The sequence below is a fragment of the Rhinopithecus bieti genome, unplaced genomic scaffold, assembly GCF_001698545.2.
Source record: "Rhinopithecus bieti isolate Rb0 unplaced genomic scaffold, ASM169854v2 scaffold_1037, whole genome shotgun sequence".
Taxonomy (NCBI): Eukaryota; Metazoa; Chordata; class Mammalia; order Primates; family Cercopithecidae; genus Rhinopithecus; species Rhinopithecus bieti.
The window spans coordinates 449,204-465,458 of record NW_016803268.1 but is presented as its reverse complement, the minus strand read 5'-3'; the positions used below and the strand labels follow the sequence as shown (position 1 = coordinate 465,458).

The 16,255-nt window shown below is 59.2% G+C and overlaps 1 protein-coding gene across 3 annotated transcripts in view; it reads left to right on the top strand.

Moving 5' to 3' along the window:
* Positions 1–15,557, top strand: part of DPEP1 (dipeptidase 1) — a 20,987-nt gene extending 5,430 nt beyond the window's left edge. Inside the window, exons 1-11 of one of the 3 annotated variants that reach the window (XM_017871347.1) lie at positions 810–994; positions 7,953–8,162; positions 12,680–12,812; positions 13,064–13,196; positions 13,332–13,482; positions 13,664–13,733; positions 14,309–14,485; positions 14,569–14,653; positions 14,733–14,808; positions 14,937–15,072; positions 15,150–15,557. In XM_017871347.1, the coding sequence (XP_017726836.1) occupies positions 8,059–8,162; positions 12,680–12,812; positions 13,064–13,196; positions 13,332–13,482; positions 13,664–13,733; positions 14,309–14,485; positions 14,569–14,653; positions 14,733–14,808; positions 14,937–15,072; positions 15,150–15,320 (1,236 nt within the window). In that variant the 5' untranslated portion in view covers positions 810–994; positions 7,953–8,058 and the 3' untranslated portion in view covers positions 15,321–15,557. Of the gene's footprint in view, positions 1–809; positions 995–7,952; positions 8,163–12,679; positions 12,813–13,063; positions 13,197–13,331; positions 13,483–13,663; positions 13,734–14,308; positions 14,486–14,568; positions 14,654–14,732; positions 14,809–14,936; positions 15,073–15,149 lie in introns of those variants that run through there. The other 2 variants (XM_017871339.1, XM_017871356.1) reach the window with 2 other exon arrangements.
* Positions 15,558–16,255: the final 698 nt, after the last annotated feature.

Sequence of the window (16,255 nt, the reverse complement as noted above, 5' to 3'; positions counted from 1 at the left end):
GTGCCCCCCTTCCCTAGGGCCCCTGCACCTCCCCTGCTCCCCTCCCTACAGCCCCCTGCACCCCTTCCCCTCTCTGCAGCTCCCACTCTTCCTCCCATTGCTCCCCACCACTGGCTGCTTGAAGACGTCAGACTCCAAGGGTCCCTATGACTGGCCCAGCAGCAGCCCTGGGTCTCCAACCCCCGGGTGGGGTCAGGGATAGGCCTGGCCTCCCCCCGCCTGCTGGAACCCACGGATGATGCCCCCCTCCCACTGCAGCCTCAGAATTCCAAAGCCAGCCTGGTTTCCAGCTCAGTGCAGTCCACATGCAGACCCTCCTCTGATTTCGAAAGCCCCTGTGGCTTTGCCAGAGGACATTCCGCTCCTTGACCCTGGCTGGGGACGGAGGGAGATCAACCCATCGCACTTACAGATAAATAAACTGATGACAGAGTTTGTCCCAGCTCCGGGGCCAGGGTCAATCTCCCTCAAGGGAATCGGAGGTGGCTGGGGTCTGCCAGTGGGGAGAGAACGCATGGCCTGGGACCCCCCAGGCCACTTGTGACTCTCTGGGTTCGTTGGGATGGGCCCAAGCTCCCAGGCCCCCTCCTCTCCGTTTCCCAGCCTGCTGCGGCCTGAGGGTGATACCCTACACTACTGCCTGGGGGGCCCCAAAGGGTGGTCACCAAGCACAAGTTCTCCTGCCTGGCCTGGGACTGAGTCCCAGAAGCCCCTGGGCTGGCCGGATGCTCATGGCCTCACTGAGGGCATGAATATCTTCGGAAACAAGAACCAGCTGACGGAGGCTTTAGCCCAGCTCTCCCTGGGGTCCTGTGCAGGCCCTACTCTTAAGGAGGTGGCTGTTTTGTAGCTGGAGAGCTCTGTGGGTGGCAGGACTGAACTTGAAAACCAGAAACAACCCCCAAGCCTTGTGACCTGGGAGGCAGGAGGCGGGTCTGTCTCCCTGGGCCTGGGGTGGCTGAGCCAAGGTACTCAGCATCCTGTCCCACTCATGGTGAGTGTCGGGGACCCAGGAGCCAGGGGTTGTGGTTTTGGGGAGCGTGGAGCAAGGCTGAGGCCAGGGCTGTAATGAGGGTGGAAAGCCCCTCTCCTCTCCAACTGCCTGCAATCCACCATCAGTGAGGGAGAACCTCAGTGAGCAGGCGCATAGCATGGAGCGCCATCACGGGCTGCGAAGGGTGAGGGTCTCGGGATGGAACCGGTGGGAGGGGGGGTCTCAGCTTGTGCCATCACGGGCAGTGAAGGGTGAGAGTCTCAGAGGATGGAACTGGGGGTGGGGGACTCAGCTTCAGGCAGGGGTGAGAGGGTGGCCTCTGGGGTGACTGTCTGGAGAGTTGGGTGGGGAGGGTGGGGAGGCCAGGCTGAGGGGCCCCAACCTCATGGGAGCCGGAAGCCTGTTGGGGAGTCCTTGAGAGGTGTTTCCCTGGGACTCACTGGGAGGAAGAGCTCACGCCCGGGTGCAGATGTGGGCTGTGGGGGTCAGAGTGGTGGGGGCAGCCATGGGGGGCCTGGGCAGGCGAGGAGGGATGCGGGGAAGCTACTAGCCTCAGGGTGAGCTGGACGCTGGGAGGGAGGCGTTGGGGGCAGAAGTGGGGTGCCGGCCTCGCGGCTGGGCCTGCAGTTTGAGGGGCCTATGGACTCCCCCAGTGCAGACATCAGCCTGGTCAGGAGCCGGAAGAGAGTCCAGGGCTGCTGAACTTGCTGTGAGCCACTGGGGCCTCCCAAGGAGAGAGACAGGGCAGGGCTCCCTGTGGAGCCGCAGGTTCCCAGATGTTCCTTCCTCAAGGCTCATTTGGGGGCCCCTGTGCCAGACCCCGTGGGTGGTCAGATGGGCCCCACGCTGAGTGTGGGCTCCCGTCCCTCGCACGTGCAAGGAGAGGCTCATGTGAGCAGGTGCACGTGTGCGGCTTGTCTGTGCACATATGTATGTCTGTGTGCATACGTGTAGGTACCTGTGTGTGTGTGTGTGCACAGGTGCAGGTACCTGCGTGTGTGTTTGCTCATCACGTGGGAAAGGCTGTGCGTGTCTGTTCTCGGTACGTGGATGTGTCTGACCACGTGGGCTTGGGATGTGTCCAGGTATTCTCATCTGCGATGATCTGTGTGTGGGGGGCGTGTTGCCTGTGGCTACTTGTGCAGAAGCAGTAACATCCGATAGGGCCGTGGAGGCGTCTGCGTGTTGGCTGTGGATGGGGCTTCTGTGCGGTTCTGGGAGACAGAGCCGGGTGGAAACCCAGACATCATTCTGCATCTGACCCGCCGCCTTCACTCTGGCGAGGCTGTCGCCTGCCTCTCGACAGAGCCAGGTCAGCACCACCCTGTGAGGAGACCCTCGAGGTGGGGGCCTCGGTGCACCCATCTCTGGAGATGGACCCAGGACTCTGATGCAGGAGCCCACACTCTTCACAGAGCACTGCTCCCACCCCCAGGGGTCTCCTAGGACTGCTAACCCCGGCTCTCTCCCTACGCCTCACTATGGCCAGGGGAGGGGAGAGGCAGGAGGGCCTGGGAAGGACAAAGGGCCCTGGTCAGTCAGGGACATGAAAGACGCACAACCAGAACTAGTGGAAGAAACAGAATTAAACACACCCTGAGCCTTTCCCACCGCGACTCTGCCAGCTGCACCCTCTGTGTCAAGATGTGAGTGAAGGCACAAGCATTTCCTCCTGCTCCTGTCCACGAAGGTGAGAGGAAAGGAATTAGAAAAGAGTAACGCCCTCGGGCCGGGCGCGGTGGCTCACACCTGGAATCCCGGCACTTTGGGAGGCCGAGGTGGGTGGATCATGAGGTCAGGGGTTCAAGACCATCCTGGCCAACACGGTGAAACCCCGTGTCTACTAAAAATACAAAAATTAGTCGGGCGTGGTGATGGGCGCCTATAGTCCCAGCTACTGGGGAGGCTGAGGCAGGAGAATCGCTTGAACCCGGGAGGTGGAGGTTGCAGTGAGCTGAGATTGCGCCACTGCACTCCAGCCTGGGCGACAGAGCAAGACTCCGTCTCAAAAAAAAAAAATTAACACACTCGTCAGACAATAGGTCTCTGCTGTAGGCAAAGATTCCAACCCATTTCTGGGAATGAGGAAGTTAATGGAAGAGTGTGTCTGTGAGGCGGACTGGAGGGCCCACTGGGAGCATTCCAGGGTGTTCCAGCGAAAGACCAGGGAGCCAGAGAGGAGCTCAGCTCAGACGTCACGGGCACAATGGGCCGGGAGTGAGGAAGACGCTGAGGTCGGGGTTTGTTCCCAGCTGGAAGAACTGGCCCGAGGACCACCCAGACAGACACACCCCCCTCACCCCCTACAGCCAGAGGAAAGTCAGGAGGCCCTTCCCTAAACATGTTTTTGGGAATCGGGGTAGCTATTTTAAAAAACGCTGCTGGGCGCGGTGGCAGTTACTTTAAAAGTAGCTGCTGTGGACCCAGCTACTTGGGAGGCTGAGGTGGGAGGATCGCTTGGGCTTGGGGAGTTGGAGTCCAGCCTGGGCAGCATCGCAAGACCCCATTTCGTAAAAAAAAAAAAAAAAAAATGCTCATGCCTGCATTCTGGCTTGAAGGGCTCCTGGTAACCGGGCGTCTCTGGAGCTCGGCCCACACAAAGCCTGGGGTCGAGAGCCCACTCACACGTACGGCACTGCCCACCTTGCTGTCGCTTTATTTTTAAATATGAAATTCGAGGTGACAAAGATTACCAGCTGCCGAGGGAAGTCTGCAAACGCAACAAAAGGTCCAGATGAACAATGGGAGACGCGCCTGCATTCCATTTAGTAAACCACAGAAGAGAGTGCAGCTGACTCCAAGCAGCTCTGCTGCCCTGATGGGAGCGGGGCAGGAAAGAACACAGCAAACCTTGGAAACCGCCCTCCGGAGACCCAGACACACAACCCCCAAGAAAACATTAAAGAACCGTGCTGGGAGACAAAACAGAGGAAATGGAGTGTACGGAATAAGCATGAGGAAACCCAGGACAGGAGGCAAAAAGGAAGCTCAAACAGTCCAACCCCTGCCCGAAACCCTCGCCAGACGGAGCTCAGAAAGGAGGGGAGAAGGAACACCGGCGACTGGAAATTCCCTGGACTGGAGGCAGAGGGACAGCTCCAGGGAGTGAAAAATACGAAGTCACGGCATTCCGGGGGAAGAAGGGTTGCCCACACAGCGCCGGGCGCGATGTGGCTCCCATCAACCAAGCATGCACAGACAGACAGTGGCGCGGGCACCTCCTGAGGGAAAAAGGTTTACCACCCAAAGTGCACATTCAGCGAAACTACTGATCCGTGATGAGGGCAGAATCAAGACACGGACGGGAGGACTGGGGAGTGAATTCCCGCAGACCCGCTGTGAGGGGATGGTTGCAGGGCCCACGAATGGAACAGGGCTTAGTCTGCTTTGCACTGCTCCAGAGGAATCCCCGAGGCTGGGTAATCTATAAAGAAAAGGGGTGGGTTTGGCTCATGGTTGTGGAGGCTGTACCGGAAGCGGGAGGCATCTGCCTCTGGTGAGGACCCCAGGGAGCCTCCCATCACTGGCAGAAGGGGAGGGAGCAGGTGTCACAGGAAGGATGGCCTGGAGTGTAATTGTCCATGTCCTTGGTGCTTGAACAAAGAAGTAGTAGACAAAACATACAAAGTAACGAGCAAAACACAGGAAGGAAGCAGCGAAAGCAGGGATTTATTAAAGTGAGAAAGCTCGGGAGTAGGATGGGAGTGGGCGCTGTTACAAAGTTTTCTGGTTTTTTGTTTGTTTGTTTGTTTGTTTGAGAAGAAGTCTCGCACTGTTGCCTGTCGCCTGGGCTGCAGTCCACTGGCGCCATCTCGGCTCACTGCAACCTCCGCCTCCCAGGTTCAAGAGGTTCTCCAGCCTCAGCCTCCCAAGTAGCTGGGATGACAGGCACCTGCCACCACACCTGGCTAATTTTTGTGTTTTTAGTAGAGACGGGGTTTCTCCATGTTGGCCAGGCTGGTCTTAAACTCCCGGCCTCAGGTGATCTGCCCACCCCACCCTCCCAAAGTGCTGGGATGACAGGTGTGAGCCACCACGCCCGGCCAGTTTTCTGGGTCTTAAGTTCACCTTTCATGATTCCTATCCCCCTTATCTGGATGAAAGATTTGGTCCATGGCTAATCAAAGGCTGCGGTAAACTGGTGCCTGCGGATGAAAGGATGGCCCATAGCCAGTCCACAGCACTTTCCTTTCCATCTGGGACATGGTGGGGGTTGGGGGCTGTAGGGAGAGCAGCCTTTGATCCTTTGCTACTGGGCGGTGGGGCTTTTCCTTATGGTGCAGTTTTTGGAAGTTGGTTGTTAGTTGGCCCTGGGTTCCCTGCCCCAGACCGCGGTGTTTTTCCTGGATTCACCGTGCATCGGCCTTGGACTCTCGCCCCCTGACCTTGGTGTCTTCCCTTTTAGGAAGTCAGCACAAATTAGCGTCCCGTTCCCTGCCCCAGGCCTCGCTGTTTTTCCTTGATTCCGCACGAATTGGCCTAAGTTCGCCACCCCCAGACCCTATTCTCCTGTTCACAGTCATCACCTTCAGAGAGGGAGCCAGAGAGTGATGGGGGAGGTGCCAGGCTGGTTTTAACAGTTCTCTTCCGAACTCACTCATTACCTCCAGGACTGCACCAAGCCATTGATGAGGGGCCCGTCTCCATGACCCAAAACCCCCCAACACTGGGACCCAGTTTCCACGTGAGACTGGGACAAACGTTCAAACTCCATCAGGACTATACACCAAACAAAGGTGGAAGACCTTCCGTGCAGACGTTAAGTGGGCACGGAGATTCCAAGCTGGGAGCAGCAGGTTGGACGAGGGAGGCTCTGGGGGCAGGGAGGGAGGTTGCAGAGTCCAGAGCTTGGAAGATGGAAGCTAAGGGCACCCAGTGGAGGGCAGGAGAAGAAAGGCAACTGGAAACTCCGGCAGGGTTAAGGTCTTGATCTGAGGCTGGTTGTGAGCGGCTGGTGCCTTTGTGCTCACAGCAGGACTGCCGTAAAGTAGGTACCTCCGTGACTTCCACAGACAAAGAGACTGAGGCCGAGACATCTAACCAGCTCACCCATGCTGCCCTTGGACGGTGGTCGTGAGATGGGAACCCACAGCCTACCAGGCCCAGCCCCTAGGACACCCTCTTGTTAAGTCAGTGGCTTTGAGCCTCAGAAATGGTACAAAATGCAGCCCACGCAGGGCTTTTGACCCCGGTCTGGTGCTCGGAAGACATGCACCTGCTTCTACCCCACTCCCCACCCCTGCTGTGAGGCCCTGAGATTCTGATGATGTCTGAATAAGGAAGCTGCATTTCCATGTTGCACTGGGCCCTGAATGGTGAAGCTGCATTATCATACGGTTTGGCTCCGTGCCCCACCCAAATCTCATCTCAGATTATAATCCCCACGTGTCAAGGGAGAGACCAGCTGGAGGTGGGGGCCGTTCCCCCCACGTTCTCGTGGTAGTGAGCAAGTTCTCACAAGATCTGTTTGTTGTTGTTGTTGTTGATGCTGTTTTTTAAGACGGAGTCTCGCTCAGTGGCCCAGGCTGGAGCGCAGTGGCACGGTCTCGGTTCACTGCAACCTCCACCTCCTGGTTCAAGCAATTCTCCTGTCTCAGCCTCCCAAGTAGCTGGGACTACAGGCGCCTGCCACCACACCCGGCTAATTTTTTTGTATTTTTAGTAGAGACGGCGTTTCACCGTGTTAGCCAGGATGGTCTCGATCTCCTGACCTCGTGATCCTCCCGCCTCGGCCCCCCAAAGTGCTGGGATTACAGGCAGGAACCACCATGCCCAGCTATTTTAAAGTTTTGTACTTTGTTCGTTATGGATTTTTGTTTTACATGAATTCTGATGTTTTAAAAATATTGAATGAAAATACTATTTATCATGACCTGGGCATGGTGGCTCATGCCTATAATCCCAGCAGTTTGAGAGACCAAAGCAGGCAGATTGCTTGAGGCCAGGAGTTGGAGACCAGCCTGGGAAACATGGGGAAGACCCTGTCTCTACAAAAAATACAAAAATTAGCTGGGCGTGGTGGTGCACGCCTCTGGTCCCAGGTACTCAGGAGGCTCAGGCAGGAGGACTGCTTGGGCCCAGGAGGTGCAGGTTGCAGTGAGCTGAGACGGAGCCACCGCGCTCCAGCTGGGGCGATCCTCCTCCCTGCCGGTCTCTGCACCGCGAAGCCTCTGACCAGTGTTCCCTCCTGCTCCTCCCAGCAGGCCTAGTTTAGCCCCAGTGCTCAGCCCACTGTCCCCCAGAACCCCAGACACCGCCTAGCCCTGGGACTGAGACTCTTCGGACAGGGCACCACCTGGGAACTGTGTTTCCGGGAGCCCTCGGACAACTTCAGTGTGCTCTGCCGAGGCCTAGAAAGGCCCCGGTTCCAAGGACATGTCCAGCTGCTTGGCCTGAAATCTGTAGCTGCAGTGTGGGTCCCTGTGGCGCTGGAGGGCTGCAGGGCAGGGGTGCAGACCCCTCAGCGTTAGAGCAGGCATCAGGGACACACCTGGGCTGTGCAGCAGCTTCTGAAACGCCCAGATGTTTTCCCTATGGCAAGCCACGTGAGATGATTTGTATGCGGAAAGAGGTGCTTCATGAGAATGCACTATTTGAATGACTGTTTTCTTGCTTGCAGATCTAGGCCCCGGGTCCTGAGGGAGGTGGTAGCAATTAATAACAGCAGCAGCACAGCAAGGGCTGACAGCCACTCACCACTCATCCTGTGCTGGGCCTGCTCGCAGCCTGCTGTCCTTCCATCCAGGCTCTAGCCCCACCCTGGGTCTGGGATCCCAGCTTCTTACTATGCCTCCGCCTAGCCCAGACAGCAACGCCCAGTCACTGGGTGTCCGGCCTTCCATCCCACCCACCCTGGCAGGGAATGTGCTGGTTACTTATTGAACATGAGAAGCTATAAACAGGACAACAGCCAGCTGTCATCACTTCCACCCAATGCCTCTGGTGCCTCTTCTGGCAGGCAGAGTGACTCCTCACAGCCTGAAACTCGTCCTCCTGCACAGGCCGGCCAGGCCAGCACAGAGGCACCAGGGCAGCAGCGCACGCAGGTCCCCGGGGACCCCGCCATGTGGACCAGATGGTGGCTCTGGCCCCTTGTGGCCGTCTGCACTGCAGACTTCTTCCGGGACGAGGCAGAGAGGATCATGAGGGACTCCCCTGTCATTGATGGGTGAGTGCCCACCTAAGCCAGGTGCTTAGGGAACCAGGACTGGGAACTGGGGCTGGGGGAGCCGGGCTGGGGAGCCGGGGCTGGGGAGCCGGGCTGGGGAGCCGGGCTGGGGAGCTGGGGGTGTGCCCTTGGCTTGGGGCTCAGTTTCTGTGATGGGGCCCTTGCCCTTTCCTGACCCCTGCTTCTTTGTGGGGTCTCTCAGGGCCCCCAAGACTTCAACAGATGAAGGTCTGCAGGGTCAGAGCAGGAGGGAGGCAAGGCCCCAGCTCCCTGGCCCCGAAGCTCAGAGTGAGCTCTGTGCCTGGAGACGCTGAGGCCCTGCACCCCGTCTCTCCCTGTGCCTCATCTTCTCCCGAAAGCTGCAGGTGTGGGTGGTGCCCTACAGGCTCTCTCAGAGCCAGCATCTTTTTGGCTGTCTTCCCACTCCCCCTGGCCTGCCTTCTCCTGGGGGGAGGCCCGTGCGGCTCGGCCCCTGTCTGTGCTGCCCTGAGTGCCCGCCTGGCCCCACCCCGACCTCGCTGGGGTGCGGGGTCACCTGCTTCTCTCCTGGTCTCCGCAGGGTGGAGATTCCCACTGCCCAGGAATCTGACCCTCCTCCCCACCCCTTCCTGGCCCAGTGCCCCAACACTGGGTCTCCATGGAGGCCTCCTGCTTCCAGGCTCCAGATCAGGGTCCACACTGGCTCTGCGTTGGCGGGGGAGGGTCACTGAGAGTTTGCCCTGTGTCTGGCACAGTGTCTCCTCCTGGAAGATGCCTCTGGGCTTTGCTGGGGAAAAACTCTGTGAACAAAGTAGGGAAACCTGATGTCTTGTTGTGTAAGAACTTCAGGAAACAGGCCAGGCTGGGCAGTTCACGCCTGTGATCCCAGCACTTTGGGAGGCCAAGGCGGGCGGATCACCTGAGGTCAGGAGCTCAAGACCATCCTGGCCAACATGGCAAAACCCCCTCTCTACTAAAAATACAAAAAATTAGCCAGGTGTGGTGGTGGTCGCCTGTAGTCCCAGCTACTCAGGAGGCTGACGCAGGAGAATCACTTGAACTCGGGAGGCGGAGGCTGCAGTGAGCCGAGATCGGGCCACTGCACTCCAGCCTGGACAACAGAGCGAGACTCCGTCTCAAATTAAAAAAACTTAAGGGAGCAGAGGCAGCTCCAGAAAGGGAGCCGAGGGTGGTCCCACGCATCCTCATGGTTTAAAATGGTCACGCCAGCTCCAGCCCTCACATCTGTACGCCGGCCAGCAGGGAGGAAGGAGAGATAAAGAAGGGAAAAAGGACAAGCAGCAGGTGACTGTCAGGGTCAGGTTTTTGTTTTGAGATAGAGTCTCTGTCGCCTGTCATCCAGGCTGGAGTGCAATGGTATGATCTGGGCTCACTACAACCTCCACCTCCCAGGTTGAAGTGATTCTCCTGCTGCAGCCTCCTGAGTAGCTGGGATTACAGGCGCCCACCAACATGCCCCGCTAATTTTTTTGGTATTTTTAGTGGAGGCGGGGTTTCACCATGTTGGCCAGGCTGGTCTCGAACTCCTGACCTCAAATGATCCACCCGTCTCGGCCTCCCAAAGTGCTGGGATTCCAGGCACGAGCCACCACGCCCGGCCAGGGGTCAGTTGTTAGAAGCTGTTACAGGACCCACCTTCATCCCTGGGCCATGGCCAGCGACACAGGGGCAGGAAGTAACTTCAATCCAGACGGCTGTGTGCCCGCTAAAAATGGGGGGTTTTAAAGTTACAAAGTAAAAGAGGAGAATGGGTCCTGGGGGCAGCCAGCAGTCTCCCCTACAAACAGCTGCCTGAGTGTGTGCTTCCTGCAATTCCAGCACTTTCCAGCACTCCTTGGAGCAGGATGCCAGTTTCCATATCCCAGCTAAGGGCACTGCCCCAGCTGCCCAGATAAGGAGGGTGGGTCTGATTAGCTGCAGTTTGACCTGGCCATGAGGCAGGCAGGGCCCGTGTCCCACTGAGAAACCAGAGGCCCCACCTTCCCATCGTTTTCTCCAGTAGGAGTGGAGAGGGCTGGCCAGGCACGGCGACCCACACCTGTGGTCCCAGCACTTTGGGAGACTAAGGTGGGAGGATCACTTGAGCCCAGAAGGTTGGGGGCTGCAGTGAGCTGTGACTGCACCCCTGCCCTCCAGCCTGGGCAACAGAGTGAGACTCTGTCTCAAAAAAAAAAAAAAAAAAAAAAAAAAGAGGAGGGGCTGCAGGAGGAGGAGGGAGGGGAGAGCAGACAGCTGCCCCGTTGCAGCCTCTCCCTCCAAGGGCGGCTGCTGGGAATTCCTACCCATCCCAGGCTAATGTCTGAGATGGGCCGCCTGTGTCCTCAGGCCAAGGAGTAAAGTCTCCTGGGAACCCTGCCTAGCCCCACCCAGGACAGTGCCCAGCGTAGGGCTGCACCCTAGCAATGAGGCTGCTGCCTGGGCAGGGTCCCTGGCTGGAGCTCATTCCCACTGCCCTCAGCAAATGCGTCCTGAGCACCCGCTCTGTGCTGAGGGCTGGGGAGAGGCGCGTGCCAGTGCAGGCTGTCATGTGGACTCACTGTGGCCAGAGACAACCTCGCTGTTGCAGGAGTTTTGGGAGACACTCACACCAGCATCAGGCCTGTGCCCGCCCATCTGCCCAGGGGCAGGGCCAGAAAGTGTGCCATGATGAGCTTGGGGGCACCAGCCCAGGGGAGGTCAGGAGCGACTGGAACCCAGGAAGGGCAGAGCCCTCCCCTCGTTTCCTCGAGGAGCTCCGTGGTGCATTTGCCTTGGAAAAGCTCGTGTGGGCCTGTAGATTTCGGCTGGGTGGCCGAGAGCAGGGCCCACGGCTGGAAACGATGAACACTGTTAGTCCTCTGCCTCTCCCAGCTGCCCTGCAAGGAAGGCACCAAGACACCTTCATATTCCAGATGGGGAAACTGAGGCACAGAGGGGCGGGTCTGGAAACTGGATACGGAGGGGCCCCTGTGGCCCCATCCCAGCACACACCCTCCAAGGGTGTCGCCCTGAGACAGGGGCGCAGCCCACATCACAGGAAGGAGTCTGAGGCCCCAGACCCAGTGACGGGAAAGGGGAACCCCAAGCATTGCCCAGGGTTGGGGGTCAGGCTCCAGCCCCTTCCCAACGTCCTTGCAGCCTCCAGGTCACGGGATCAGGGACGAGGGCTGTCTGGGGCTGCAGTGGGGCCTGGTCGATCCCAGGAGTCAGATCTGCTGGTTGAAACACAGATCATAACCGAGAGCCTACCCTGGGCCTGACATGTCATTCTTTTTTTCTTTTTTTCTTTTTTTTTTTTTGAGATGGAGTCTCGCTCTGTCACCCAGATTGGAGTGCCGTGGCGCCATCTCGGCTCACTGCAAACTCCGCCTCTGGGGTTCACGCCATTCTCCTGCCTCAGCCTCCCGAGTAGCTGGGACTACAGGCGCCCGCCACCTCGCCCAGCTAGTGTTTTGTATTTTTTTTTTTAGTAGAGACGGGGTTTCACCATGTTAGCCAGGATGGTCTCGATCTCCTGACCTCGTGATCCGCCCATCTCGGCCTCCCAAAGTGCTGGGATTACAGGCTTGAGCTACTGCACCCGGCCATTTTTTTGTATTTTTAGTAGAGACAGGGTTTCACCGTGTTAGCCAGAATGGTCTCGATCTCCTGATCTAATGATCCACCCGCCTCAGCCTCCCAAAGTGCTGGGATTACAGGCATGAGCCACCGCGCCCGGCCTGAGAATTGCGTTTCTAATGAGAGTGGATTCCCTTTGCTCCTGGTCTCTGTCAGGCGCTGCTGGGCAGCTGGATTCGGTCCCTCTGAGACCCTCCCTCGGTCACCAGCTCTGACAGCACCAGCTCCCCCTTCCTCTGTGTTCCCCTTCCTTCTCCTTACGAGAGCTCCCACCCTCACCGCCAGCTCCTGGGAAAACCTTGGAGAGCCTCAGTCCTTTGGAAGTTTAGAAGGATCTGATTGGAGTTTGGGTGCAGGGCTCTTCCCTGGAGACAGAGGCAGTAGAGAGGCCTAGGTGGCCCCCAAAGCCTGTACCTGACGCTCCCCAGAAGGATGGGAGTGCCAGGCCCCCCAAGGACAGGCCATTCCAGTTATCCAGCCACCCACCGTATTCCCCAAGAGACAATTGGATTTTTAAACTGAAAACTCTCAGAAACAGTATCACCCCCAGGCCCTTGCCCCTTTGCCCATGTCTCCAATGCTGTCCATTGACGTCATTTGACTGGTTGTGTACCCTCAGACAATGTGTCCTCCCCCCAGCCTCCTCCACAGAGAAAGGCCCTGGAAGGGATGGGCTACCCAGCTCCCTGAGCTCCTGGCTCGGGGCTCCCTGCCCTGGGGGTGGACACAGGTGGGAAGTGCAGCCCTTGCACAGGTGTGTTCAGGTGGCCAGTGATCCGTCACCCCTGCGGCCTGGACTTCAGTCCAGCACCTGCCATGAGGAGCAGGAAGTGGGGAGCACAGCCCGGAGTTCAGGAGCTTGCAAGCCCCCAGGTCCCAGTGGCCTCTCTGACTGCCTGGCCTCCCCCCGGCGACTCCAGGCACAACGACCTGCCCTGGCAGCTGCTGGGTATGTTCAACAACCGGCTGCAGGACGCAAGGGCCAACCTGACCACCTTGGCCGACACACACACCAACATCCCCAAGCTGAGGGCTGGCTTCGTGGGAGGTCAGGTACCGCCCACCCTGCCCTGCATTCACCCTGCGTGGGGTCATCCCGTCTCCTACCTTGGGCCTGGCTACAGTGTGGCCGTCCCTGTGGCGTTGTTCCTCCAGGGTCCCTCAGCGCCACAGGCCCTTGTAGAGACAGACACCCAGGCCAAGGGAGGGCTTCCCAGGGGGTGGGAAACCAGACTCCCACAGGCATGTGGGGGGTGGGCTGAGACCTGGCTGCATCAGCTCCTGGTACCCCCTGTGGCCCCCAGTTCTGGTCCGTGTACACGCCCTGCGACACCCAGAACAAAGACGCCGTGCGGAGGACGCTGGAGCAGATGGATGTGGTCCACCGCATGTGCCAGATGTACCCTGAGACCTTCCTGTATGTCACCAGCAGTGCAGGTGGGGTCCTGACCTGGACCCTCCAGGTCCTGCGTCCTCCCACCCAGCCCTCATCCTGAGCAGCAGGTACTGATCAGGACACCTCCCCTCCAGACGCCAGGTGCCCACTCCCCTGCACCCCGACTCTCCCTGCAGGCATCCGGCAGGCCTTCCGGGAAGGGAAGGTGGCCAGCCTGATCGGTGTGGAGGGCGGCCACTCCATTGACAGCAGTCTGGGCGTCCTGCGGGCGCTCTATCAGCTGGGCATGCGGTACCTGACCCTCACCCACAACTGCAACACGCCCTGGTGTGTGACTCCCCATGGGAGGCCCTCGGGCTGTGGTCAGGAGGGAGGGGCAGACACTCCCTGCCACCCTCCTGAGCCCATCCCCTCTGCCTATGAGTCCCAGGCCGGACCTCGCCTGCTGGGCTGATGGGAGGCCGAGACCACCGCTCACCCCTTGGGCACCTGTCTTTTATTCCCGCAGGGCTGACAACTGGCTGGTGGACACGGGAGACAGCAAGCCCCAGAGCCAAGGCCTGTCACCCTTTGGGCAGGTGAGTGGGGTGGGAGGGGCTGGTCACCCCCGAGGAGAAGGCAGAGGCCCTGGAGGGTGACCGGAGCAATGAATCTCCCCACGTGGGACCTCAGTGTCCTCATTTGTAGAATGGAGCTGGCAAGGCCGGGCGCGGTGGCTCAAGCCTGTAATCCCAGCACTTTGGGAGGCCGAGACGGGCGGATCACAAGGTCAGGAGATCGAGACCATCCTGGCTAACATGGTGAAACCCCGTCTCTACTAAAAAATACAAAAAACTAGCTGGGCGAGGTGGCGGCTCCTGTAGTCCCAGCTACTCGGGAGGCTGAGGCAGGAGAATGGCGGGAACCCGGGAGGCGGAGCTTGCAGTGAGCTGAGATCCGGCCACTGCACTCCAGCCTGGGCGACAGAGCAAGACTCCATCTCAAAAAAAAAAAGAATGGAGCTGGCAGCCATCCCCCCAGGGTGGGTGCTGAGCCCTGAGTGGCCCCAGACTTCCAGCCATGAAGGATGATGACTCACACCTGGTCCAGCCTGTCCACCTCCTCAGCCCCAACCCTGGGGTCTGTGAGGGTGGACGGAGCCCTGTCTTCCCAGCGTGTGGTGAAGGAGCTGAACCGTCTTGGAGTCCTCATCGACTTGGCTCACGTGTCTGTGGCCACCATGAAGGCCACCCTGCAGCTGTCCAGAGCCCCAGTCATCTTCAGCCACTCCTCGGCCTACAGCGTGTGTGCAAGCCGGCGCAACGTGCCTGACGACGTCCTGAGGCTGGTGGTGAGGGCCAAGAGAGCCACCCCCACCCCACCTCCCCGGGCAGGCCCTCCTGGCTCTCAGCTCCACCCTGTCTTCCTGTGCAGAAACAGACAGACAGCCTGGTGATGGTGAATTTCTACAACAATTACATTTCCTGCACCAACAAGGCCAACCTGTCCCAAGTGGCCGGTAGGTGGGGTGTGAGTGGTCAAGGGGACTGAAGCGGGAGGGCCTCACTCAGGACCCATACCTGTTGCTCCCTGGACAGACCATCTGGATCACATCAAGGAGGTGGCAGGAGCCAGAGCTGTGGGCTTTGGTGGGGACTTTGACGGTGTTTCAAGGTAAGGGGGTGAGAGCTCTGTCCTGTGGATGAGCCGGGAGGTTCATGACCCCGTCAGAGGGATGAGGCAGCTGGAGGAGGGACGTGTGTCCTAGTGTGGGGGCCCAGGTTCTCCTGGCCTCAACACAGGGTCCCTGAGGGGCTGGAGGACGTCTCCAAGTATCCAGACCTGATCGCTGAGCTGCTCAGGAGGAACTGGACAGAGGCGGAGGTCAAGGGTGCATTGGCCAACAACCTGCTGAGGGTCTTCGAGGCTGTGGAGCAGGTGAGGATGGGGTGGCCGCCTGAGCGCGCCCCCCCAACCGCCAGCAGACAGGCTGCCCCACCTGTGTCTGTCCCCAGGCCAGCAACCCCACGCAGGCTCCCGAGGAGGAGCCCATCCCGCGGGACGAGCTGGGCGGCTCCTGCAGGACGTATTACGGCTACCCCTCCGGGGCCTCCAACCTCCATCGCCAGTGGGGGTTCCTGCTGGCCTCCCTCGCTCCCCTGGTCCTCTGTCTGTGTCTCCTGTGAAAGCTGGGAGACCAGAGCCCCCTTTAGGGCTCCTGGAGTTCAGGGAAGACCTGCCCATCCAGGACTCCAGATGCCAGGAACCCTACTGCCCGCATGCAAGGACCAGCATCTCCTGAGTGGGTGTCTGGGCTCACCTGGGGGGCAGGATACCTGGGGACAGCTCAGGACACATACACACACAGTAGGCCCTCAATAAAAGCAACATCCCTTCACATCCGGGGGTACGTGTCGTCGGCATCCAGCCCAGGAGGGGTGTGAAAATGGCTCCTGGTTGGACCTGGGGTGCAGGAGTGCCTGAGTCTTCGGTTCAGGCCAGAAGGACTCAGGAGCTGTGAAGAGGGCTTTGTACAGATGCTGCTTGAACATCTTTCAGGACACAGTCTAGGCTCCAGTAGGCACCTCCAGCCACACACTGGTGCACACACACACACCCCACCCCTGTACACACACATCCCTGCACACACGCACACCAGCCCTGCACACACACCCCTGCACACACAGTAGTCCTGCACACACACAAGCCTTGCACACACCCCACCCTGCACACACACCCCTGCACACACACACCCCTGCACACACGCACCCCACCCTGGCACACACCCCTGCATACACCCCTGCACACACCCCCCACCCATCCACACACCCCTGTACACACACACCAGCCCTGCACACACGCATACCTCTGCACACACACACACCTCTGCACACACACACCAGCCCTGCACACACGCATACCTCTGCACACACACACACCAGCCCTGCACACACGCATACCTCTGCACACACACACACCTCTGCACACACACACCAGCCCTGCACACACGCATACCTCTGCACACACACACACCTCTGCACACACACACCAGCCCTGCACACACGCATACCTCTGCACACACACACACCAGCCCTGCACACACGCATACCTCTGCACACAC